The 26115-nt window shown below is 34.9% G+C and overlaps 2 protein-coding genes across 2 annotated transcripts; one reads left to right on the forward strand and one right to left on the reverse strand.

The window, feature by feature from the left end:
* The first annotated feature begins 68 nt into the window (after window positions 1-68).
* Window positions 69-4728, forward strand: LOC112046220 (conserved oligomeric Golgi complex subunit 8). Its single transcript, XM_024082791.2, has 7 exons — window positions 69-271; window positions 662-968; window positions 1507-1672; window positions 2613-2708; window positions 3202-3382; window positions 3582-3745; window positions 3941-4728. The coding sequence occupies exons 1-7, from the start codon at window positions 217-219 to the stop codon at window positions 4631-4633; spliced, it is 1662 nt and encodes a 553-aa protein (XP_023938559.2). The 5' UTR covers window positions 69-216; the 3' UTR covers window positions 4634-4728.
* Window positions 4715-25522, reverse strand: LOC112046219 (DNA repair protein RAD50). The gene is made up of 22 exons (XM_052885559.1): window positions 25043-25522; window positions 22455-22638; window positions 21666-21851; window positions 21230-21443; window positions 20764-20855; window positions 20064-20273; window positions 19712-19878; window positions 19020-19168; window positions 18268-18382; window positions 17725-17961; window positions 16978-17136; window positions 15614-15727; window positions 14559-14756; window positions 13231-13377; window positions 11321-11536; window positions 10320-10480; window positions 9119-9353; window positions 7695-7901; window positions 7044-7240; window positions 6313-6417; window positions 5762-5878; window positions 4715-5333 (listed from the first exon to the last, which is right to left on the reverse strand). Exons 1-22 carry the CDS (start codon window positions 25295-25297, stop codon window positions 5087-5089), a joined length of 3912 nt encoding a protein of 1303 aa, XP_052741519.1. The 5' UTR covers window positions 25298-25522; the 3' UTR covers window positions 4715-5086.
* Between the last annotated feature and the right edge of the window lie 593 nt (window positions 25523-26115).

Consider the following 26115-nt stretch of genomic DNA (forward strand, 5'->3'; position numbering starts at 1 on the left):
GTATATTTCACAATCCACCTCACTACTCTGTGATCTGTGTCATGTGTCAATTATTGTCATCAAATTGTATTGTAATTATTTAATCATTTGACGTTTGTGTTGTAAATTAAAATTTGATTTTGAATTACAACTACAAGTATTTTAGATTTATTTAATCATTAGGTGATATTTTATCAAAACACGTTTGATTTACTGTAACAATAAAAAATATTCATTATGGCTCAAGAACTAAAAGATTTGTGTCAGCTTTTATTTCCAGACTCTACTACAGGTATTTCCTAAATTTTCATAAATTATTAGGTAAAGTTTGTGAGGTTGTAGGAGGTAATGTCTAGTTTTACTAAACCGTTTTTGAAAATTCTTTTACCAAAGGCCACGTTATTTGCGAGTGTCCTATGGTATATTCTATCTATTAATCCCACGGGAGCGGGAACTAAGCGGGTGAAACCGCGGGGCGTCTGCAAGCTTATTAGAGAACTTCTGTTGAGTTTCTTGCTGGCTCTTAGCAGGACCTGCCTTCCGAACAGGTGGTAGAGTCTTTACAAATAGTCAACCTTGATATTTCAAAAGTGCTTGTTAAGTAAGCCTACTTCAAATGATAGAACCAGAACAGTTACAAATATAATAGTCTATTTCCCTAAAAACAATTGTTTTATTTCAGAAAATGCAGAATACTTTAGTGATATTACAGACTTTATAAAAAAATTAGGGTCACAAAATTGGGAACATGTAAGACAAGAGCCAGAACGATTGAGTGAAGATATGAAACATCTGACTGAGCAAACACAAGATTTAGCATTTACAAATTACAAAACTTTTGTTGAAACGGCTGACATATCTAAAGCTATAATGAAGGATTTAGGAAAATCTAAGGACTCTGTAGCTAGTTTTCTAGAAAACACCCCAGACTTTGTATCACAATGTGAGAGCTTTTCACAAGTAGCCAGTGGGATTGTTCAGGAAAAAAGGTATATGAATAAGATACTAATACTATAAAATTTATCCTTGAAGTAAAATTTTCTCATTCATATTTTATTATCACACAGAGAATTAAGAAAATTTTCAGGTATGAAGGTTTCCTCACAATGTTTTTCCTTGACCGTTTGAGACACATCATATTTAATTTATTAAAAATGCATATAACTGAAACGTTGGAGGTGCATGTCTCGGACTGGATTTGAAAATTCACAGCACTGTGTGGCTTCACCCTTCATTCTGAAAGGAGACTGTTGCTCAACAGTGATTGTAGTATAGGCTGTTAATGATAATGATGATGATTTTATAATAATTACAGAGTTTCATCTAAAGTAGTTAAACATGGAAATTATTTCTTTCTACAATTTGATTAATGACTTTGAATTGTGAGTTTTACAGTGTTAATAAAAATCGAAGCAAGTGTTGGCTTATAATAATCAGCTTTAGAAAAATATACATTTAGTTTTGAGTGATAATGAATATAGAAGATTTCCTGGTGCTTTTCATTTGAAATAAAATGTTTATTTACAGGCGATACAATACTATACGAAACCAAAGTGACAAATTGTTGGAGCTGCTAGAGTTGCCCTCTTTGATGCGTGAAGCCCTCAATGCAGATGACTATGAGAGTGCACTGGACATCTTTGCCTTCATTCGTAATTTATCAAAGAGATACTCAGAAATACCCATTGTAGATGTATGTTTAATTTAAATTATTATTACAAAAATTGAGTGTATGTATAGTTTCAAGATTTTATTATATTGCTTCTTTTGATTGCTCGCCAAGGAAAAAAATAGTTAAAAGTATAATTTTTAATAACAAACCACGTTTAACTGACATCTATACTTATAATAGTAATTTAACTGGTAAATTCTGTACATTGAGGATATTTTGAAAATTTTATGCTGAAGCCAAAAGTATGTTTTATGGCTGTCTGTCCATATTTTTGTTGACTGGGCATCACGCTGAATCTACTGAATGAATTCAAATGAAATTTGACATGATTTAAGACCATAATACAAAGAAAGTTATAGGATACTTTTTGTTGCAAAAATTAAATCAGAAGGTGTTTGTAAAGAAAGTACCTTATTTTTGAGTTGAATTTGTAAAAATTTGTATGTGTACTACCAGAAAAAAAAAATAATGTCATTCAATATTTTTCAAAATTGTACCCAAAAAGGGGTTGAAGTTTTTTAAATATAAGTTGTACATGTTTTGAGTTATAGTTATGTAAAATGATGAGTGTACTATGGAAATATAAATAGAAGGGAATAGAGGTTGAAAGTTTACATCAACCAAGTGACACGCGGACAAAGTCGCGGGCGTCTGCAAGTAAATAAAATAAGGAAAAATTATTTTGCCATGAGCACTTTTTGAAGTATTATTAGGTTTAGCCACAGAACAGACATTGCTAAAAGCTAATGCTTTTAGAGTTTAGCAGTTGTATGCATGTGACATAATACCATGGTGTTTAAGTGTTCTTAAGAGGCTTATGTGCAGCAGTGGACATGCATTTGCTGACAATAATGATGATGAATTGTTTAGGTTACATTTCTTATCCGTCCATTCATCACAATGGCACAAGAAACTTTAATTTTACAGAAACCGGAAATACAGATTATAAGTTTTCTTTCAGAGCACAACAAGTGAAATAATGACATTGTGGTATGAAACACTCTATCATCTCTTCAATCAACTGCACTATGATTTGCCTTTACCTCAATGTTTACAGGTAATAAATTTCTTAACTCATTATCAACCTATATACATTATGTTTGGGAGTATTTCCCATAACTCTGGGAAATACTCTGGGGTTATATTCTTTACCGAAAATTAATTAAAAATGTTCAAAGAACATGTGTTCTAAAATTAATATTTTCAGAGTAAATAGATCAAATGTGTCCTATAAACGCAACCTTATAATTATGAATCGAAATCTCAAAAAACACTTGACATACATAGATGAAATTTGGCAGGGAGGTAGTTTAGACGTGCACTAAGAACATATTTTGCAAGAGAGCCTGATTAAAAGGTCTAATGGCGGACGAAGTCGCGGGTGTTCGCTAGTTTTTAATAAATTGGTTATGAAATGACATACTTTTTCTACTGTTTCATTTTCAATTTGTTTGTTGATAAACATTCCACATTGTGTTTGGCTTTAGTATACCAGTAATTTGTTAATGAAATTGTTGTTTTACATGAATGTTAAGGTTAACCTTTATTAGATTTTAGGATATCTCCGAAGAGCCAATACTGTATTTAAATCTACTGATGACGATGAGCATAGTAGGTTACAATCAATTGGTAATAGAAACAGTGTTACATCAGATGGTTTGCACTTGCATTTCCTTAAAGCTAGGAATGCTTGGTTTGAAAAAGCACTTGAGGATGCCAGAAATTCTGAAGGTATTTATTACAATGTATACCATTATGTTCTTTTCAGCTACATGTAAAAGAGAAACAAGCAAGTTTATTGCCGGCTCTTCTCAGAAATTGCCTTCCAAGCAAATGGTAGTCTCATTGTTTCGAAAATGTTAACTATTTAAAAAAAATATTTATTGTTATAGCTGCAGTTTAAGAATATAACATTTTGTTTTTATTTTAGCACCAGAGAAATTGTTACGTAAAATAGTGGAATTGCACAGAATTCATTTATTCAATGTAATAACACAACACAAATCAATATTCTTGTCTGATGCACAAGAATCCAAAGTCAGGGATAATGAATTGAGTGGAACCAGTGCTTTGTCTTGCTGGCTCAAATTAAAGGTAGACTATATTATGTATTACTAGTAGAAACCATGGATTAAATGTCTAATTTGAGAATAAAAGTTAATTCTTAATATCTCAAATGATTTTCTTGTATTTTTGCAATTTTATTCAATGTTCAGAAACCAGAGTTTGACTTTTATATGGTTATATTGTAAGATGTATAATTGAAAAGTAATTCATACATTTTCTCAGGTGGAAAGCTTAGCTCACATACTGGACCAAGATATATGGAGAGAGGATGAATCCAGTTTTGAATCCATAATGAATCAGTGCATGTATCTCTGCCTATCCTTTGGCAGAGTTGGTGCCGACCTGAGATGTGTGCTCACGCCCTTATTTCGCAATAATGTTTTGATGCAGTTCAACAGTGGCATGGACAAAGTTGACAATCAATTCGAAAACCAGATGAAGTCTTACAAAGTCCCCAGTATAAAGAATGTGTCAAGGCCCATTAACGAAAATATGGCCTCAGGCCCGCCAGAAAACTTGTTGGACTATTACCCTTTAGCAGAGTATTGTAATGGAATGTTGACAGTACTAAATTCCTTGCGAGTTACAGCACCTTTGAATATTGTCAAGGATGTTTATAAAGGATTCAAAAAGTCATTTGATAAAGCTGCACAGATTTTGATAACATTCTACCATAGAGAGCAACAAGCTTTTACTGATATTGAGAAGCAGAATTTCGTGTCTCTGTGCGTCTGTTTCGCGGAAGACTTGGTGCCTTACATTGCTAAATGTTTAACACAATCATTTCCTCCTACACAAGTTGCCGAATTATTGGGGATAACACTGACTGTGTTACAAGAAAGTAAAATATTGTATTTGGATCAAATTGAAATATGTACACCTCTTAACAGTGTTACTGGACTTGTTATGGCTTAGTAACTAATAATATGTAAATAATATGTAAAAGAAATTATATATATTAATATTATGAATTCATATAAATAAAAAATACAAGTGTAAGGAATACAAAATGTTTTAATTTCTTGAAAAATAATCAATTATTACTCTTATACAGTAACACAATAAAAGGCACAGCCCTTATCTATAGATAACGTGAAACATAAACATCTATTCAGACATAATGTTAGTCATTCAACCACCAAATCAAATACAGGTAAATTTAACTTCATCCTTCTGGTTATGATGCAAGTTTCTAGAACTGACAAATCAAATGTAGATATGTTGTTTTCAGATGTTTTCAGACAACACCATTAGTGTCCCACATTGGGATGGCATAAAACAAATGGAATGCCTTGACTCAGCATATGTCTGAATAAACCTTAAGGAATGGCATATATGCTATACTAATATTCGAATTATAATGATCAACTAAGAGAACCTGATCTTCTTAACTCTAGATTTTCCTTCCTCGTTCCTAGAAACCTCATAATAATGTGTGACTTTGTCTATGTTGCCTAATGATTCAATGAATTCCTTGTCGTGAGTGATAATAATGAACATGAAGTTGCGTTGGTTCATCCTCTCTTGGACTATGTCCCCGAGTGCAGAGCACAATGACTTTATGTTGTCCTGGTCCAAGTTAGTGGTTGGCTCGTCCAATGCCAAGATGCCAAATCTGGAACAATAAGTTCACTCGGAAGTATCGATAAAATATTGCACAACTGTCTTTCTGGAAGTTCTAACAACTATGTTGAGGCAATTTAGAATTTTTCATTACCCATAGACTTAGTTCAAACTTGATGCTAACAGTAGGTTTGGCCACCTAATTATTAAGAGAGCTGGACATAGGCCTCTTGCATGAACCTCCAAGCACAACAGTCTCAAGCCGCCATCCAGCGGCTCCCCTGCAACCCGCTAGATGTCTTCGGTCCACCTAGTACAGTGTTGACCAACACTGCGCTTGGGACCCCAACATCCAATGGCTCTTCGAACTATGTGGCCTGACCATTGCCGCTTCAGCTTCGCGACTGGTTTGGTCTATATCAGTGACTTCGTGACGTGATGTTCGTCTGTGGATCTCCTCATTTTGAATTTTGAGCTTACCTAGAACTAAATGTCTCTGCTAGAGCCAGTCTTATTATAAGGCAAGCCAGCACCTTCTGGCCGGCACTACAACGCCCGCGCATATCAATCTCCACACCATTTTTGGATTGGACCACCCTGTAAAATAAATTATTATAATCAATCAGTGTTTGTCTGTGATTTGAAAAAGCTGTTTTCTCAAGTACATAAATTTACCTATTTATTTATACAAAATAAATTGTTTTAACACTTGTCCAGTTCAAATCTCTGGAACAGTTATGCCGACTTTAATGGGACTTTAACTGGAAGATAGAGGAATTTATAATTGCAACAATCTTTCAATATGGTATAAAAACTAGCTATAGGCTACTTTAAAGAAAGATTGTGTATTCGATTTATTTGACTGTTGTCTTACCCATTTCTAATGTTGGTACTATTTGAAAAAATGTTGCAAATATTTTTAAAAACAAATGCGGAACGTTCTGGAATTGTTCATTATAAACCTGCTTATACATAGATATTTAGAACATTCTAATTGTCTAGTGCCTAAATAAAATAGAAAATGTACCCACCTGTAATCGTATTTACGACGCTCAGAATCGACAGTCATGCTTCCTTCAGTCTTAATTTCAATATAATCAATGTCATTTCCTCTGTATATCTTTCTCCACATTTCTCTGTAACAACATTTATAGGAGTATAAGGCCACAACTACTACAGTAAATAGACTCTATAAAGTAAGATTCTGAACAAAATGGACTTTTTTAAAATTCAATAATTGTGAACAACATATCTCATAAAGAGAAGACATTCTGTGGACTAATAGCGGCGGTCGAAAATTTCGCCCGAAAGGCTCTCGCAATGAGAGATATATATATGCAATGTCATTTTCTCTTCACAAAATATTTCGTAGCGCGCATCCTATAGTTACTGGTCACTAGAAATGAGAGGTAGAATAGCCTAGTGGATATGAATCGCTGGGTGGAGGTTCGAATCCGGTCCGGGGCATACACGCAATTTTACAATTTTGTGCATTTTAAGATTCAAACATTTAAATGTTTCAAATGATGAAGGAATAATAGTGTGGAATATTGAGGAAACCTGCATACCTGAGAATTTTGTTAATTCTCTGTGTGATGTCTGCCAATCCGCATTGGGCTAGTATGGTGGACTATTGGCCTACCCCTCTCATTCTGAGAAGAGACTCGTGCTCAACAGTGAACTGAAAATGGATTGCTAATTACTGGTGACTAGACTAATGAAAAGCCAGTGCACACTTACCGTACTTACACTTCGCACTTACCGTATAATAAGATTAATATTTTCCATTTTTTCCCTGTGGAACTCCATGAGACATTTCTCCAGAGCGACCGAGTAGTCTTTGGTATCTCGGTCGATCGCTTTAGTTACATGCAACTCGTAAAACTTCTGTCTGAATCTGTTTTCGATGTCTTTGTTTTGGGTTTTCTTCAACTCGAGCTTATTTTGTTTAAGTCTGTCCTGTAAATTAAGCTTAATGTAAGCTACGAAATAGGCTAGTTGACACTTTTTATGAATGGTCTTAAATAGTTGAAGACTGGTGAGTTCTGCAGTGCATTTCACACAATTCAGATGTTTCCTGATTTTCCAGTTAAGTGGACACCATGTCTATACCAATATTATAAAGAGGTAGTCTGGTTCCTCTGGATCAACTAAACCGATTTTGCCGATCTTTTAAAAATAGAAAGCCATATATATTATATTATTTGTAAGTCTCATGTTTTATTATATCCATGTATTCTCAACGGAACGGGAAACTGCGCGGATTTTTTGTTATAGGAGTATTTAGTTAGTAAAAATCTCAAATTAATACTCCAGTTTATAATAATTGTACCTATTGTTGATTTCGATTAATTTATCAATTATATTCATGCGTAAAAACTAGCTTAGCATTAAAATAAAAAAAATAAAATACCTTTAGCTCATTGAGCTTTCCTTCATTTTGCGCCTTTTCCCTAAATATCATAGTTTGTTTAGTGATGAGCGGCTCCTTCTCCTTGATCATTTCTGTGTTGACACCACTCAGTTTCTCGTTGATCTCCACCAGATCCTTCTCACACTTCTCAATGTCCGCTTGAGCTTTGCGCATCTTCAAGTTGTCCTCCAAGTTACGTTTATAGATCTGAAATTAAGCAGATAACAACTATACTACAGCCTTTATTGACGAGTATTTTTTTTTATTATTTACAAGTTAACCCTTGATTACAATCAATCTCACCTGATGGTAAGTGATGATGCAATCTAAGATGAAAACGGGATAACTTGTTAGGAGAAGGATGAAAATCCACACACCTCTCAGTTTCTACACGGCATCGTACCGGAACGCTTAATCGCTTGGCGGTACGTCTTTGCCGGTAGGGTGGTAACTAGCCACGGCCGAAGCCTCCCACCATCCAGACCTGGACCAATTAAGAAAACTTCAATCGGTCCAGCCGGGGATCGAACCCAGGACCTCCGTCTTGTAAATCCACCGCGCATACCACTGCGCCACGGTGGCTGTCAAAGAAGTACCACGTACTGTTTAGGAACAAAGAAATTAGAAATGACGGTAGAAAACGCATATCATTTCATAGCTTATTTATTTTAAACTATGTATGGCTTGCTTATAAAATGATACATAAAATATTTTAACCATATCTAATTGTTCTAAGCTTATTAATCAAATTTATTTTCATTAATTTAAGAACAAGTTAATTACAATTATTATTAGGTGTGAAATGACTAGTGATTTAAACCCGCATTTTTAATTTATTTGTTGGTAAACAGTACTCATCAAGAAAGGCTGTTGATCACATTGAGGGCGCTAAAGTGACTTTTCTTTTTTACGTAACTATTCATCTGATTACTACTAAATAAAATAAAAAAACTATAAACATGAGAATTCATTTTAAAAACAAGTTTCTGCTTTGTTAACGCTCCTACAGTTTCAAATAGAAATATTAACACCTTTTACTAACGACTACTGGTTTTCTTGCTCGTTTTTAATCGTGACTATGATTATAGTAGATTATTTAGATCTAAATTAGAAACGACGTTTACCCGAAATAGTTATTTATTGCCACTGTCACATAATGAGGGCCATTGTAGCACGAGTGACTTATGCGCAATGAGGCGAAGTTGAAAAATTACATACACAATAGACAGCACAAGTGCTACAATGGCTAATTACGTGCAGTGGCTTTCAATACTTTTTCTACTAGCATGATAAAAGAAACAACAGTATTAATAAAACTTGGTAATTAATATATATTTGTCGTTGGGCATGGCCTCCTAGATTTTGTCTCTTACAATGAAGCCTGGATTGTTGTAACCAATGCCATGGATCTATTTAAAAATTACCTCTTGTTTGGACAGTTCATCTTTTAAACTATCTATCTTCTTGGTGAGTGTGTCTCTATCAATCATGATTTGCTTCTGTCTGGCCAGTAGCTTCTCATTTGCCTCCTTTATCTTGTCCATTTCACGATGTATGTTTCGCTCCCTGTGCATTCTTATGTCCAAGTCGATTGACTTCACTTTCTCGAACGCATTGGCTATTTTGCTTATGTAGGTGTTCTTTACTTCTATGTCAGACCTATAATCCAAAATGATAATAGTATTAGAATAGTTTGTAGAATACACACAAATCAAAATAAAAATAGCCTGCATATAGTACACTAGTGGACGCCTGCGACTTATTCCGCGTTTAATTTAGTTTTTAATAAATCCCTCGGGAACCATGCATTTATTAGGAATAATATTAAATAGCCTATGTGTTTATCCATGCTATGATATATTTCAACACCAAATTTCAGCTAATTCGGTTCAGTAGTCGAGACGTGGAAAACAAACATTCATATCATCAAAATCATCAGATTTCGCAAATATCGGGAAACCATGGATTATTTCGGGATATCCAGAGTAAAATCTATTTCCATTCTAAAATTCAGCCAAATCGCTTCAGTAGTAGCGGCATTAAAGCGTAACAAACATCCAAAAAACTTTCGCGTTTATAATATTAGTAGGATGTACACATATTTTGCTCATGACTTTATTTTACGACTTTAGAAAAGGCGTGCTAATTTACAGTTTTTTGGTACTAATAGTCTTTAAGCCGCAGACGGACAGACAGACGGATATTGCGAAACTACCAGGGCTCTGTATTAACTACGAAACCCTGAAAATGTATCAGATGATTAGAAATAATTTGATCGAAGTGATCGAGAAAAATTTATGAGCTACAATTAGTTGTTACCCATGGACCTCTTTAATAAAAGGACGCACAATCATGTACAAAATTTCTCTTAAAAACTGGCTAATATTGCTTTGACAGTTTTAGAATTATTGGTAAAGAAAATTATACCTAAAATCCTTTAAATATATTCAATAAAATCCCAAATTCAGAGTAAATTCAATGTTAAGGATTGAGTTTAAGACTGAACTTGCAAATGCGACTACTTGAATTGAGTGCCAAGAAGTTGTGTTTGGCACTCATTGAGTGGGGACGTTTTTTGGTCGCTGATTGTGCATCCACTTTTCAATAGGAGATCGATGTTGCTACCTGTTCTTTTTAACTGCTTCAGTCTTTGCTGCCTCTTTCTCTTTCAGATCAGTTTCTAACGGCGCCGTGGAGTCCTGCAGCTCCTTGAGTTCCTCCATGAACTTCTCCCTGTTCGTCTCCATTTGCTTTTGAGTCTCTTGCAAGTTTACCAATTCTTGAACCTTAGAGAAATAAATAAATAATTAAAAAAAGTGTGTGTCACCCCCGACGCACGAATGAAGTTTACTCTTTCAGAGTGACTTTCTAAAGGTGTATGTTGTCCCGCAGCATACACTATGCATGTCTTAATTCTCACGCCTGAAAAGTTAAAAGTGCGCAAAGGCCGTGGCGTGCACGCTGTTGGCGGCAGCGCACGGTGAAAGGTGCGCAGAATAGGTTGCGCACAAAAAAAGTAACGCTGTCATTCGTTACGAATCGAAATTTACTGCCCATATGTTTTTCATGCCGGGGAACTATACAGAGTGTCCCGTAATTAATGGATAATACGCAAATGGTAGATACACCACCTAATTATTTAAAACTAATTTGAATAGTTTTCAAAAATCCTTAGGGTGACAAAGTTATTTTTTCTTTTCGAATTTTACAAATTTTTCTTTCTTGAATCAGTTTTCTCAAAGCTGGAGCTGTTGTAATTAAGATTTTTAAAATCTGTTTTTTGTTAAACATTGCGGATTAAATTAACTTAAATTTAATGCTACTTTTATAAATAATGTTTAATTTGTTTTGTAGAAGAAGCTTTGAATGGAATTATTTTCCTTTCATTAAGATCTTTTAAAAATATTTTATCTTTCAAAAATATTTGCCATAATTATTATTTTATTTTTTAAATATGACCAATATTCACATTTCCCTCCAACTAGTCGGGTAAGTCGTATAATTACGAGTGGGTACGACAATAGACCCGGGGCGAGAATCGTACCACCATCCCTCGGTGATGAGTCTGACCGCTCTTACCGTTGTGCTATTGAGGCTCAAATATACAGAGATACTGTAAAACTAACCTTCTTTTGTATATTAAGCACCTCCTCTTTAAGTTTGTTTTTCTTGTCTCCCAAAGATTGCAGTTTCTTGTTGTGTGCGTTGAGCTTAACTTGCGCCGCCTTGATACGCGCGCGCAGCGTACTGATCTTCTGCCTCAAATCTGTCTGCTTCTCTGTTGCATCTTCTAGAGTTATGTCCGAGATTATGTCCGTGCACTTTGCTTTGACTTTTTCGAACTGTTAAAATAAAAAAGAATTTTCAAAATTGGTTAAAAAATAAGGAAGTTATGAGATCATATAACTAACATTAAAAAAATCAATTTTGTAACAGGGTATCTGCGATCATTACTTTCGGAGCTACAGGGATTTAAAGGGTAAGATTTGCGGCGCTGCCGCGAATCCCTGAAAAACGTCCCATACATAATGGTACGATTTAATGACGTCGTAGGTCATAATGATCGTTAGATTTAAATGGGCGTTCAAACAAAATTACTAATATCTTTGTTATTTGTGCGTTTACATGTTTATAGTTTATATTTTGAAAAATGTCACATTTAATGTAATGTAAAAATTTGCAAAATAAATAAGATTATAAAATTTCAAAATCTATTAAAATCTTTTATCGTAATTAGATGAAAATTCATACAGTTTTAGCGTCCTTACATAAAATGTGACATTTTTCAAAATATGAACTATAAACATGTAAATCCAGAAAATCTTTGCTTTCTATGTATAAATTAGTTAACATTGACCTTATTTACCCGAATTTATCATAAAAATCAATGTATTCAAACCTAGTCATCATCCCAATTGAGAATCTGCTCCTTTTTTTGAAGTCGGTTAAAAAATATATTGAATTCATTGTTTAATTCAATGTAAGGGAATAGGATATTAGAGGTTTTGTGGATATCGGCACTTTTTAAGTTAATGCAGAACATTTGATGAGGTTTAATTCAGTTATCCATATAAGCATCAGCATAAAGTTATTCAAATGTATTTCATGATGTGTTTTATTATTCTTGGTCATGTTCTACAACCCAAACCCTTTCATGGTTTTTAACATATTGATATGAGGTAATTTTTCAGGTTAATTTTTCCATTAGCTGACAACATTAATTAAGAATTTTTATCATGGCATGTAACTATTGGATAGAAACAGGCGTTACTTTGCGGAAGTTCATCATGATTATATAATGATTTATTTATTTTTTTATTTTACCTCGAAACCGGAGCATCCTCAGGCAGTAGAGAGTATTTTGTCGGACCTGGGTGACTTTTTCGCATGGGTTCGTCGGCTTTTCGCGGATAATAGCAAAATTTTTTTTGTTTACGATTTAATGTTTCTTTAATTCTGAAAATTATTTTCTTAACAGCAATTTATATCTTCTATCCCCAAAAAAATGCAATCGACCTGTTTATAAATTATAAATAATAGCGGCTTATTTTGGGACATGTCCATTGGCAAAGCGGGGAGAACAACACGAGCGAAGAAGGAGAGTGTTAGTAAATGTGGGTGATAGGTCTATTTTTTTTTTAATCTAGACAAGTTAGCCCTTGACTACAATTTCACCTGATGATAAGTGATGATGCAGTCTAAGATGGAAGCGGGCTAACTTGTTAGGAGGAGGGTGAAAATCCACACTCCTTTCGGTTTCTACACGACATCGTACCGGAACGCTAAATCGCTTGGCGGTACGTCTTTGCCGGTAGGGTGGTAACTAGCCACGGCCGAAGTTTCCCACCAGCCAGACCTGGACCAATTAAGAAAATCTCAATCTGCCCAGCTGGGGATCGAACCCAGGACCTCCGTTTTGTAAATCCACCGCGCATACCACTGCGCCACGGAGGCCGTCAAAACGTCTTTGGACCTAGCATCCACATGGTGAATCCGTGGAATGCTGATATATTCGTTTCTATCAAGTAAAACTTACATCTTTAGTTGTGGTTTTCACTTCATTGGTGAATTTATCAAGCAGGGGCATGTCTCCCTGGATCTGGCGCGTCGTAGATAGCTTCTGCTCAGGTTCCAGCAAGGCCATTGACATTCCTTCCAACGTCTCTGTGAGGGTGGTGATTTCCTGGAACCAAATATTATTTATATTTTTTATTTCAACACAATGTTCAAATATGATTAATATTCCCAATCCAATTAGTCGGAAAAAACTGTAAGCAGTGGGTATGAAAATAGTCCAGCGGATGGATATCAAACCCACGACCTCTCGGCGTTAGTCTCGCCCCTATATTGTGGCATATCAAAGCCTCCATATCAGTCATCTCTGAGAAGTCATGGGTTAAATAAAAAAAAAAAAAATGCACATTCCTTATACAGGGTGCTCGGGAGTATTTCCCATAAGTACAAGGTGTTGACGAGTCCACTAATAGGAGCCGAACTGCATGACAAATATTTAACTAAAAAATAAATAGTTTATGTTTTCATACAAATAATTCCGACTATCCATGTAAGACACGCCTTTCTCTACCCTTGCATTTTAAAATACGTCACCGTGGCTACGTCATAATTATATGGATGCATATAAGGGACACATTTTAAGATCTATTTACAAAAGAAATATTAATTTATCCCGAAAATATTTATCATAGAAACCTTTCCTTAACAAATTTTTATTTATTTTCGGTAAAGAATATAACCCCAGAGATATAGGAAATTCTCCCGAGCTCCCTGTAGAGCTGCGTGGTGGGCGTATGCTCCATTTCTCTTATGAGGGAGGCCTGGTCCTATGGCCGTTTAAATATACTGTCAATGTGAGGGGTATAAAAACAAAAACGCCACTTTCCAAGAAATCTATAAACGGAAATAAAGAAAAAACGATTTAAGTTTCTAAAATACACTTTCATGTGTTAATTTTCAGATTTAAATGAATATTTTTGATGAACTGTAATTAAATCTTATAATTATTTATATTATTATACACAAAATTTACAGCTACCTGTTTCACAACTAAAAAGCTCTAGACACTATTTAAGAAACAACATGACCGCGTCCATCTTCCTCTTAGGATTGGTCCATTTGGACAGAGCGCTTTTGCGTTTGAGTTGTTGTGGACAGTATCGTTTTTTGCTTTTCACCTCATACTTTAAGCCTTATTTTCTATGAGACAGTGCTAACATTGTTTCTAAACAAATTACAATGGCAGATTGGTTTTAAGATATTCTAAAAAATGGCGTTCATAGTTTAACCAAAAATTGGATAGTGGCGCTTTTGCTTTTAAACCTCTCATATAATAAGTATTTTCGTTACCTTATCCACTTCACTCAAGCGTGTCTCCAGCTGAGGTACATCTTTTTCTTTGAGAGATGTTATTTTGTCATTCAACGACCTCATGCTGAGGAGGTCATCCTTTTTGGCCGATGCCTTCTGCAGTTCTTCCGTGACCTTCTCCAACTTCCCTGGTACGTTCAACACTTGCGTAGTCAACTGGGACACTAAATCTGTTACCTAGAAATCAAATATTCTTTGTTTATTTCAATATAAAAGTGATGGTGTTTTTCTTTTTTCTCTATGTTAGGTGGCGTGCAAATTATTCTAAGTAAAACAAATATAATACTCAATTCCTAAATATTAAATTTAGAAATCGTAACTCAATAGTTATGATTTATTATTATGAATTTGATATTTCATATGTATCGCATTTCAATAATTCAATTAAAATTCTCGGAAATAGTCGTAAAACAGAGTAATCGAAAATTGAAAGGCAATTTTTTTTCATTTTGTGAATTGAATCACGCTTCCTAAAATTACACTGGGTCAAAACTCTGTGCACGTCACTGTATTGTGTATAAAAAAAACATGCAAACATTATGACGGCCTCCGTGGCGCAGTGGTATGCGCAGTGGATTTACAAGACGAAGGTCCTGGGTTCGATTCCCGGCTGGGCCGATTGAGGTTTTATTAATTGGTCGGTGGACAAAGACGTACCGCCAAGCGATTTAGCGTTCTGGTACGATGTTGAGTAGAAACCGAAAGGGTGTGGACTTTTATCCTCCTCTGAAAAAAGTTATCCCGCTTCCATCTTAGATTGCATCATCACTTACCATCAGGTGAGATTGTAGTCAAGGGCTACCTTGTAAAGAATTAAAATATATATATATATAACGTTTCGAATCATCGTGCGTTGAGCTGCGTAATACACGATTTTAGATATCAACGGTAACGTAAGGGGGCGGACTTTATGTATGACCTATGCGTAGGGACACCCGCTCATTAAGATTGCATTCACCTATACATTGTATACTTTACTAATTCTCTATATATTACAAATAATTTCATCCGTTACGAAAGTAAATGTTAAATACCTCAGTCTCAGATTCAAAGCCGCGATTGCATAGTGGGCAGCAATTGTTGTCTTTGATTTGACCTTTGTACTTTGCTATTATAAACATAGATGATTGAAGAACATTTTGCTCATCCTGAAAAGAAAAGAAAAACAATTTTGAAATATTTTTCATTTTATATAATTAAAAAAGTGCTGATCTAAAATTTTTTTTTAGTATTTTGGTCCAGAATGACTTAACTGTTTGATGTGAATACATCAAAAGTTACAAATTCTGCAGCAAAGTTCCATTTAAGGCAAATTTCTATTCAAATTCGTTGCAAAAACATTAGTATCCTTATTAAAAATACAGCAAACACATTAGACCGATGCCTCATTAGCGCGTTGCGTTACATTGTCATTTGAAACAATACAATTTGAAATGGCATGTCACATTAAAGCATTGCATTGTTGCAGCGACGTTGCAGTTTCAACGGAGCTCCGTTGCTACGACGGACAGTATTTCACTTGTTTCGATCCATTGTTGATACTGATAGGTACTAGCGTCGTACGTCATCGCAACACAACACGTTATCATCAGCTTGTCCACTGCTGGACAATTGGACCTGGGCCTTAACGAGAGCGCGCCACGAAACACGATCCTCCGCCTTCCTCATCCAACCACTTCCCACTACTTACTTTCCCACGCTTGCTGGTATGTGGTCTACACTCTGCCCTAGTGGACATCTGTTCTGCGACAAATATGGCCCGCCCACTGCCACTACAGTTGCTAACTCTTTGGGCTATGTCGATTAATTGGCATATTGGTGTTGAAAAAATAATGAAATTTCGTGTCTGAATCGTAAGTAATTCAAATGTCACAAAAAAACAGTTTGTCGCAAAACCTCGTTTGTTTTAACTTCCAAGTCCATTGATTATTGTTACAAATGTAACGAATTTTTTTTATACGCCCAACCAATTTGATAACAAACAGAGATAGAGGTCGTCATAGACCCCGCAGCGCTTAGTGATAGTTGGCTTAGCTCGCTGATTAGTATGGCTGATGCCGCATGATACGGGTTATAGTCAATCGTAAATCTCAGTCAGACAACTTTAAGAATACCAAAATAAAAGTGTATACAACTTTAAAACTTTATTATATCTCATTCCGAGGTAAGCCTTATTTGACTGGGCTAGATCCAGTAGCGTGCAACTGACTTTAAACAGAGTAAAGATATATGTATACTGTGCATTAAACGAACTGTCGAACTGGGGGCTTACTATGACCTAATAAGAATTCGTGCAATATCCGAGCAATTTCCAGGCAGTTCAAAATCCGGCCAGCTTCTGAATTGCTGCGACGATGCAATGCAACGCACTAATGAGGTAATGAGGCATCTCCATTACCTGTAGTTTTTCAACGGTGGTATTGATCTTGGCGAGCGTCGCTTCGTAAGTCTGTGTGCCGCACGCCTTGTACATTTGGTCCTCCGCCGTGGTGAGCTCGGCGCGTTTCTCGCTCAGCAGCTCGCGCACGTGTTTGCGGTCTGCCTCTAAACGCGTTATCTATGGAAACGTAAAAAAAAAAATAAACCTTTATAAATTAATTATTCTCTCATCTTTTTGTTTGTCCTTTTTTTAATTTTTTATCCGCTTGGGAACAACTATGCCATAGACTTACTTATGAATAACATCCCTTTTTTTAACCCCCGACGCAAAAAGGTGTTATAAGTTTGACGTGTCTGTCTGTCTGTGGCAACATAACTCCCGAGAGGATGAAGTGATTTCAATTTAGTTTCTTTTTGTATCAAAGGTGACTTATTCTCGAGTGTTCTTAGACCTTGAACACCTTGAAGTTATGAGAAATATTCCCCAGCACCCTGTATACACATACCTCAATATTTCTATGTAGTCAAACTTATTAATTGATAAATATCGGTTCAGAACAATTCGGTTCCTATAAGTAGTCTCGTCAACACCTTGAAGTTATGGGAATTACTCCCCAGCACCCTGTATACACATACCTCATTATTTCTTGGTAGCCAAACTTATTAATTGATAAATATCAGTTTGGAACAGTTCGATTCCTATAAGTGGTATAATCAACACATTGAAATTATGGGAAATACTTTCCAGCACCCTGTATACACATACCTCATTTTGTTTCTGTCTAATTTTCTTTTTCATAGAATCCACTTCTGTCTTGATTTGTGCTTCATACTTGTTCACAGAGAAGGCGAAGTTATTCTCAGGCATACTTCCAAGCAAGTCAGTTAGTGCTGTTCGATGTTTGTTCTTTAACACCTCTAATTGTTTCTGCTTTTGTTTCAACGAATCCTCAATTAGATCTTTTTCTTTAAGGACGGCAGTTTGTTTTTGTAACTTTGTTACCTGTACACAAGATATTAAAGAGATTTAAAAATAACCAAACAAAATAAAAGTAATGTAGATTTAAAATATTTAGACTTTCTTAAATATAAAAAGAATTCATATCTGATATTTTTTAATAATATACCAGAGGCCTATATACTTGTAAAATAAAATAAATATAATAATATTATCTATATCTATTTCCATTCTATTGTGTCCTGCTCTGATTGAGATGAAATTGATGACAAATTGTAGAATTTGTAGATTACTACCACATACAGTAAAATTATAACAATTCTTTGCTAAATAACCCTGAAGAGGTTTTACCTTATCGCTCAGCTCTTCAAGTTCCTGTTCATGAGTTTCCATCACTTTTTCATCAGAATTGATTTCATTTTGACATTCTTCTGTGTTCAGTTCCTCTGAAGTCTTTTGATATTCTCTAAAACACGATAACAATGACAATTATTCATAAAATTAATTGACTAAACACAAAGTTAAATCTATATATTGTTACACCCACTATCTATTACGACAATTAAGTAATAAAAAGTACCTTTTAAGTTGCCCAAAATTAGTAAAAACGCGCAGTTGTCTACGTTCTTTTGATGCTTTATTACTCTAACCCGTAATAAACTTGAGTGTTAGCATCATTTCTAAGAAATTCATTCTTTTGTTTACAAATTGGAATTGCACGTGTACACTGTTGGTGACCATGACTAACAAGTAGAAGTCATGGACTTAATACGTTATCATATTCTTAGTTGCTCAATGTTCAAATAGTAAACATGGCTAGTGAAAGAAAATCACTGTGTACTGACAAAAAAGTTTTACTTATACAGTTTTCTTCTTTCCATATAACAACCACTCTATGAAACGCTATAAAATGTTCAGTCCTTTTAGTGACGTTATATAGAGTTTAAACTGTATTTCAGACACTTATTACATACAACTCTATTAAAAATTAAAGAATATTGTTTAAATTAAATTTTATACAAGTCAACTACCCTAATGTACATGAAATTACTTAACACAAAGTGACAGTCCTGAACATCCATTAAATATTTATTTGTACTTACTCTTCAGCAGTCTTTAACTTCTCCTCTACAGCTTCCAGTTTTTGTTTAGATTTGTTGGCGTCGTTTATTTGCTTTTCAATCTTGGTGATGTCTTTCTTAGTAGACTGTATTTCAGCTTCTTTCCCTGAGATTTTTTGTTTGTGACGAGACTGTAAATTAGTTTATTTATTTAATCGCACACATAATAATAGTACATACTATTTTTATTATAAATAATATTTTATTTTTTTTTGTAGCAGAAGATTTAAGTACAATAATTATTTTTATTTAATTAAGACAACCTGATTAAAAAAAATGTCCTGTAAATAAATCATGGAACTGAAGTGTACCATAATTTTAAACTTAAACCAATTTTTTTTTAAACTACGCTTACTTACTACACATAGACCATAAGGACTTTATCTTAGAGTATTAATAATATATTATAAGTTTAGGTTTAAGACAAATTACTAATTATTGACACAAGTAAGCTAGATCGTAATTTTATGAAGTACCAAACTGGTACTTTATAAAGAGAAAATAAATCATTAGTTGAAACTTCCCTCCCTCTTAGGGTAATAATCGAGTTAAATGGTAAAAAGATTGTTATTAGATGTAGTATAGTTTCTCTAAGCTTGAAAGTCTGTTTTGGCTTTGGATGTAGTGCTAAGGCCAAAAATGATGATTGCCGATACAGTTATGATTAAACTTACAAGGCCATCTCGACTTTCGTCAATCTTCTTTTGGAGTTCCCTCTCGTGTTTGTCGGCGGCCACTTTAGATTCCTTCAGCTTATCGTACAGACTTTGAATCTTGTCTGTTATTGCGGTCATGGCTTTTATTGCTTCTTCATCTGTTTCTATCTTTGCCATCTCCATTTCTGCAATAATTGACAAAATTTAAAAAAAAACCGGACAAGAGCGAGTAGGACTCCCGCACAAAGATAAGGAACCGTATCTATAATAACCCTTTTTGCAGTCGGGTTTTAAGCTATTTTTACCTATTATGTTACGGTTTTATAGGGAATAAACGATTATTATTATTAGTTATGGAAAAAGATCTCACCAGCCAGTTTGGCGTTATCAACAATCATAACATTCCTCTTGTCTATTTTCTCCTGGTTCTGACTCTCCAGCAGAAGAAGCTTACTGAACTTGACTTCGTTGGAGGTTTTCTCATTTGCAATTGTCTCTTCCTCCTTATTGAACGAATTGATTTTGGAACAAGACTGTTTTAGTTCGGCTTGCTTTGTCTTGACAGTTGCATTGTAGTTTGCTGTAAATATAGATTTCCCTTGTATAGTAACATACACTATATAATATGCCTGCCAAATTTCATCTTTGTATGTCAAGCGGTTTTTAATATGATAAGTGACCTTTAGCTTTTACGAGTATATGTTTAAGTGGGAATAGCTTGTACAGTATTTTATCTTTCCTAGCCCCGCTTTTTAATCACAATTTGTAGTATATTATTTATATAAAAAATTATATGAGAGAAACAATGTTTGGCAGGTACAACTAGTATGCATAGGTGTGGATATTTATTAAGAAAGTACACATTTATTGTACGCATCTACAGATCCGCGACATACGAATCGGATGCATTGGATCAAATGGATTGTAGTATTTTTTTTATAGAAAGTCATACAAGTGCATCCACTGATCCGTATTGTATCGCATCTAACGGATTTTATCTACTGCACCGTATTGATGCGTCCAATACGTACGATACGGATGTGTAGACGCCTAAACTTATAATTAATTACATATGTTTTCTTCAAGTTCAGCAGTTGTGCCTTCAAAAGTTGTTTGTATTGATTTTTTGTATTCTTGTTCATCATTTTGACCACGCTCTAACCTGTAAAAATATATGTACACAATTAATTATTTTTATCAGTTACTGCTGAAATTTATGTGGCTCTTTTCTTTACAGATTCTTTTTCCTTTAGTTGGTTTAAAACAGAAAAATAACTGAATTTTTAGCTATTTATTTATTGCTTTTTTGTTTTTATTCTTTAAGAGTTAGCCCTTTTACAATCTCACCTGATGGTAAGCGATGATGTAATCTAAGATGGAAGCGGGCTAACTTGTTAGGAGGAGGATGAAAATCCCTACTCCTTTCGGTTTCTACACGACATCGTACCGGAACGCTAAATCGCTTGGCGGTACATCTTTGTCAGTAGAGTGGAGCCTCCCATCAGCCAAAAAATGTTTATTTTATCTCATAATTACCTAGCTTTAATTTTCTCTCGTGATGTCTCAAAAGATACCAAGTCCTTCTGTAGCTTTTCAATAGCTTTTATTTTCTCTGTGATTGGTTCCAATTCAGTTTTTAGTTCAGCAATTTTGATCTCCACCTCAGAGATGCGGCTCTCAGTGTTGACAAGATCTAGCTTCTTCTTGTCAAGATCTTGTTTCTTTTCCGTTAAATGTGCCACTTCTTGTTCTGATAATAAAAACACATAAAAGTCAATATTTTTTTATTCAGTGACAATTTTTATCATTTTGAATTGTCATGATACATTTGTTAGTGTTATTTTTTACATTATTACATAAAAAAAATTATGGCGATAAAAATAAAAGTAAACCAGGTTTTGAATTGCATTTTAAACTAGGTACAGTGTTATATGATGATCACCCCACAATTGTTCAACCACAGATAACATACCCATCATTTTAATATTAGTGGCATACTCCTTCCTGATCTTCCGAAGACGATCAAAACAGTCACTGTATTTGTCAGCATCAAATATTTCATCAAATCTCTCTTTCACTTTCTTTCCTTCATCCAAAGGCCAACTGGAGTCTTCTTGGTGGCAGAATATTACAGAGTTCAGTATAGCCTTTGACACACCTGAGGTAAATAGAAATAAATAACTGTTTACTATTATTTATTTTTTTGTTTGATTCTAATATAATCTTTATATTATAATAGTTTTTTTGTCAGCAATCAATTGTCATAAAATTAAACACAGGGACAAACCTATAGTTCAATAAGTATATTGTTTCCAAGCATTAGTAAAATGATGCAACGCAGCTAGCCAAAGTTATCAGTTAGTTGATGGCTTTTGTGGGGCAGTGTTGTGCACATTGGATTTACAAGACAGAGGTCATGGGTTTGATCCCCGACTGGTCCATTTGAGGTTGTCTTGTTGGAGGCTTCTGCTGTGGATAGCCAACCACCCTTCCAGCAAAAATACAAGCGATTTAGCATTCCTGTTCAATTTTTAGAAACCAAAAGCGGCGTGGATTTTCATCCTACTTAACAAGTTAGACAGCTTCCATCTAAGATTGCATCATCACTTACTCTCAGGTGAGATTACATGATATAAATTTTACCAGTAAAACAGATTCAATGCCATGACACTTCTGTGTAGTTTACAAAGATTAAACTGCATAGACACGGTGAGATTGCAACTTGATATTGATATTGAATAAAAAAAAAGCAGTTACAAACCTAATTCTTCATGCATCACAAAATCCAAGTCGGCACATCGTGATGAGATGTCCTTAGTTTTACCAGATGCATCTACTACTGAAAGGAATGAGTCTAGAGTCTGGAATTTAGGCTTTTTGTTCTTGTAAGCAGTTACTCTCATTGACCTTGAAACTTCCAATTGTTTATCTTTTGCATTGACAATCTGAAATAATTGTCGTTTTTTTTTTTGAATGATTTATAATTGTTTGTAGGATAATGGTAGCAATATTTCTTGAATTCGTGAAAACTGATGCAGGGGCTAAACTTTTAAAACATATTTATGAAGCATGGGAAGGTTCTAAGAATGCTATTGGTGTGTTCTGTGATCTGTCCAAGGCGTTCGATTGTGTTGACCATAACACCCTTCTACTCAAGTTAAGCCACTATGGCATCAAAAGTGTTGCACTCGATCTCATTGCCTCTTATCTCAGTGATAGAACACAAAAGGTATGCATAAATGATATAAAGTCGCACGGTTCCACTACCATAATGGGCGTCCCACAGGGTTCAATTCTGGGTCCTTTTCTATTTTTAGTGTACATAAACGATTTACCATACCATGTCAGCGGCATATGTGAGATTGTACTGTTTGCTGATGATACATCCTTAATTTTTAAGTCCGACAGAAATAAAGATAACTCTGACGACGTAAACCGTGCCATATCGCATGTGTCGCATTGGTTCACTGCAAATAATCTACTTTTGAATGCTAAGAAAACAAAATGTATTGAGTTTTCATTGCCAAATGTTATAAAACTAGATAAGTCTATAATGATCGATGGTGAAACACTAGAAATGGAGAGTTCCACAGTTTTCCTGGGAGTGACCTTGGATTGTAAACTTCAGTGGGGTGCTCATATAGAAAAACTGTCTGGTAAACTTAGCTCAGCGGCATTTGCCGTGAGAAAAATAAGACAGTTTACTGATGTCGATACAGCTAGGCTTGTTTATTTTGCGTACTTTCACAGCGTAATGTCTTACGGTATTTTATTGTGGGGCAAGGCTGCCGATATACAATCTATATTTGTACTTCAAAAAAGAGCAATTCGAGCAATATATCAATTAAAATCACGCGAGTCCCTTCGTCAAAAGTTTAAAGAAATAGGTATACTAACAGTAGCCTGTCAATATATATATAACTGTATAATATATGTAAGACAAAATATTAATTTGTACAAACGAAAAGGAGATCTAAACCCACGTCTTACTAGACACGGGCATAAGTTAGTTATTTCTGCATATCGTCTCCAAAGAGTAAAAAAATCTTTTGTAGGTTTGGGTGTACTCTTCTATAATAAGATCCCCAAGACTGTGATGGACCTGCCAATGCATAGCTTTAAGCAATGTGTTAAAAAACATTTACTTAGTCGAGGGTACTACAACATTGATGAGTTCCTTAATGATAAAAATGCTTGGAGGCCGTTGGATCAGCTTCCACCTTCACACAGGAAGTAAAACTATAACAAATGTAAACAGTAATTGTTATCAATTGTAAATTATAATACTGTATGACTTTTTCAAAAGAGCAACTGTTGAGTTTCTTGCCGGTATCTTCTCAGCAGGACCTGCCTTCCGAACCGGTGGTAGAATCTTTACAAATAGTCAACTGACGTGTCAAAAGTGCTTGTAAACTGAGCCTACTTGAAATAAATGATTTTTGATTTTGATTTTGATTTTGATTTCGTAAACTGAAACATCTGAACTGTTTTTTGAACCTACAGATGAGAGAATTGGTCACTATGGGTCTCATCCGATGGCTCAGTGTCAGTCAATGGAGTGAGATACCCTTTCGTCTGTTGATCAATCTCCACGAGCAGTGTGTCAAAACAGGCTTGTCTGTAAAGAGATCTCCTGGAGCGCAATTGTTGTGTAAACCTATTTTATTTACACTGTAACTTACATTACATGTAATAAAAAGATCAAGGATAGCATATAGTCACATATTACTTCTGTAAAACATGTATACGACGATTACTGTCAGTTTTAAAAATCGCGCTCTAGGATCACAGTTAACAGAGAAGGATTTGGTAAAAGCTATTTTGATGAAACAAATATACATAAACATGGGAGTATCTCTGTTTGATCTAATCATCTAATCAAATAAATGAAGAGATAATAGGCAGAAGTACCAAGTCACTGACACAGCTCAACACATCACTAAGCCAAAGTAGCTACATTGTCTGGAGACCTTGTGATCTCAAGGAGCTGGAATGGCTGGAATGTGCAGTGGTGGTCGATCCCCCACTAAGGTTACTGATAACATCTGAGCTGCTGGAGAATGGTGACACAAGACTGTGGTGTTTGGATTTCCTTATAGGAGCTCTACGTCCAGAAATGGTAATGGATAATGAAGATATTTTTAACATTTCCAAAAATATTCTTAGTTTAAATAATTAATGCATATTCTTTAGATAAACTTTTGTGTAGCATAGGCAAGTTTCTGCACAAAAACAATAAATAGATGCACGAAGGTACCCTCGGCCTCATTGTACGTGAGCCTCTAATCTTTGCATGTGAATAGGATATGTAAACAATAATTTAAAAGAATTACTTTGTCAAAGATTTACCTTTAATTTGACTTGAGCCATAACCTCTGTGGAATGGTTTATTTTAGCATCATGAACAAAACATTCGTTTCTGCTACCAGGCGGCATTTGTCCGGTTATGGCATACCTTAAACATTCTATAACGGTAGTTTTGCCACAACCATTTTGACCTAAGATTAGGGTAAGCGGCTTCTCAAAAGTTAAACGTTGCTCATCACATTCATCGGGACCGAAACTCCTGATACCTCTCACAGCTAAAGATTTGATTCCCGCCATTTTTGTAGATACACAAGCCTAGCTTGCGTATCACGAATCGTGGTTGTATTATTTCACTACACAACACTTCCAATACATTTAATCATTCCGCTAACTCAATGTATAACAGTTATAATGAAACTAAAGTGGATTTATGTCGCAAATTTTCTGTATTTATTGTACAAAATGTTTTGCGAAACAAAATGCCGATACCACGACACGAGCAAGCAAATTCAGAACATAGACAAAAATTTCAATTTTCAAAATGCATCTTATTCACACAGATAACACTCAAAACCTAAACATAATACAATAAGAAGAATCTTTTTTTAAATATACCTATCTCATTCTGTCTTCACGCGGCAACACGCGAGCGAGAAAGAAGCGACTATATTATAAGTAATCAGTCTTCAACTTTGAAGGGAAGAACTTCTGTTAAAGTCTGTGATTTTAATTTAACCTGCGTTGACCTGCCTCGCTCTCACACTAATTACCTTAAGACATGCATTGCTAGAGGTTATATTTCTGTTAAAAATATAATATGATCATGATCAAACGTGTACAAACTGCATTTCTTAACCAAAGTCCAAAAAGGAGGAGGTTCTACGTTCAGCTGCATATATGTTTTTTTTTATGTCCAGCTATATTTCCGAGGGTATTCCGAGGGATTTATTTTATTTGAGAGGGTATACTTCCAGGGTGGTCCCATTTTTTTCATGTCAGGATCTGATGGTGGCATCCAGGAAAAATCGAGGGAAACTTTCAAAAGTCGTAGAGACGACTAGTGTGTTGTAGATATTTTCATTAGCCGAATCATATGCGATGGAACTCGTCAACGA

The sequence above is a fragment of the Bicyclus anynana genome, chromosome 14 (assembly GCF_947172395.1).
Source record: "Bicyclus anynana chromosome 14, ilBicAnyn1.1, whole genome shotgun sequence".
Classification (NCBI taxonomy): Eukaryota; Metazoa; Arthropoda; class Insecta; order Lepidoptera; family Nymphalidae; genus Bicyclus; species Bicyclus anynana.

Excerpts from the sequence above, each read along its gene's own strand:
- LOC112046220 (XM_024082791.2), top strand. The coding sequence starts at position 217 with ATGGCTCAAGAACTAAAAGATTTGTGTCAGCTTTTATTTCCAGACTCT. Across the intron at positions 3,383-3,581 it reads GGATGCCAGAAATTCTGAAG|CACCAGAGAAATTGTTACGT; the intron begins GTATTTATTACA and ends TTTTTATTTTAG. Across the intron at positions 3,746-3,940 it reads CTTGCTGGCTCAAATTAAAG|GTGGAAAGCTTAGCTCACAT; the intron begins GTAGACTATATT and ends ACATTTTCTCAG.
- LOC112046219 (XM_052885559.1), bottom strand. The coding sequence starts at position 25,297 with ATGGCGGGAATCAAATCTTTAGCTGTGAGAGGTATCAGGAGTTTCGGT. Across the intron at positions 14,757-15,613 it reads GCTTTGAATCTGAGACTGAG|GTAACAGATTTAGTGTCCCA; the intron begins GTATTTAACATT and ends TTTGATTTCTAG. Across the intron at positions 5,879-6,312 it reads CGTCGTAAATACGATTACAG|GGTGGTCCAATCCAAAAATG; the intron begins GTGGGTACATTT and ends TTTATTTTACAG.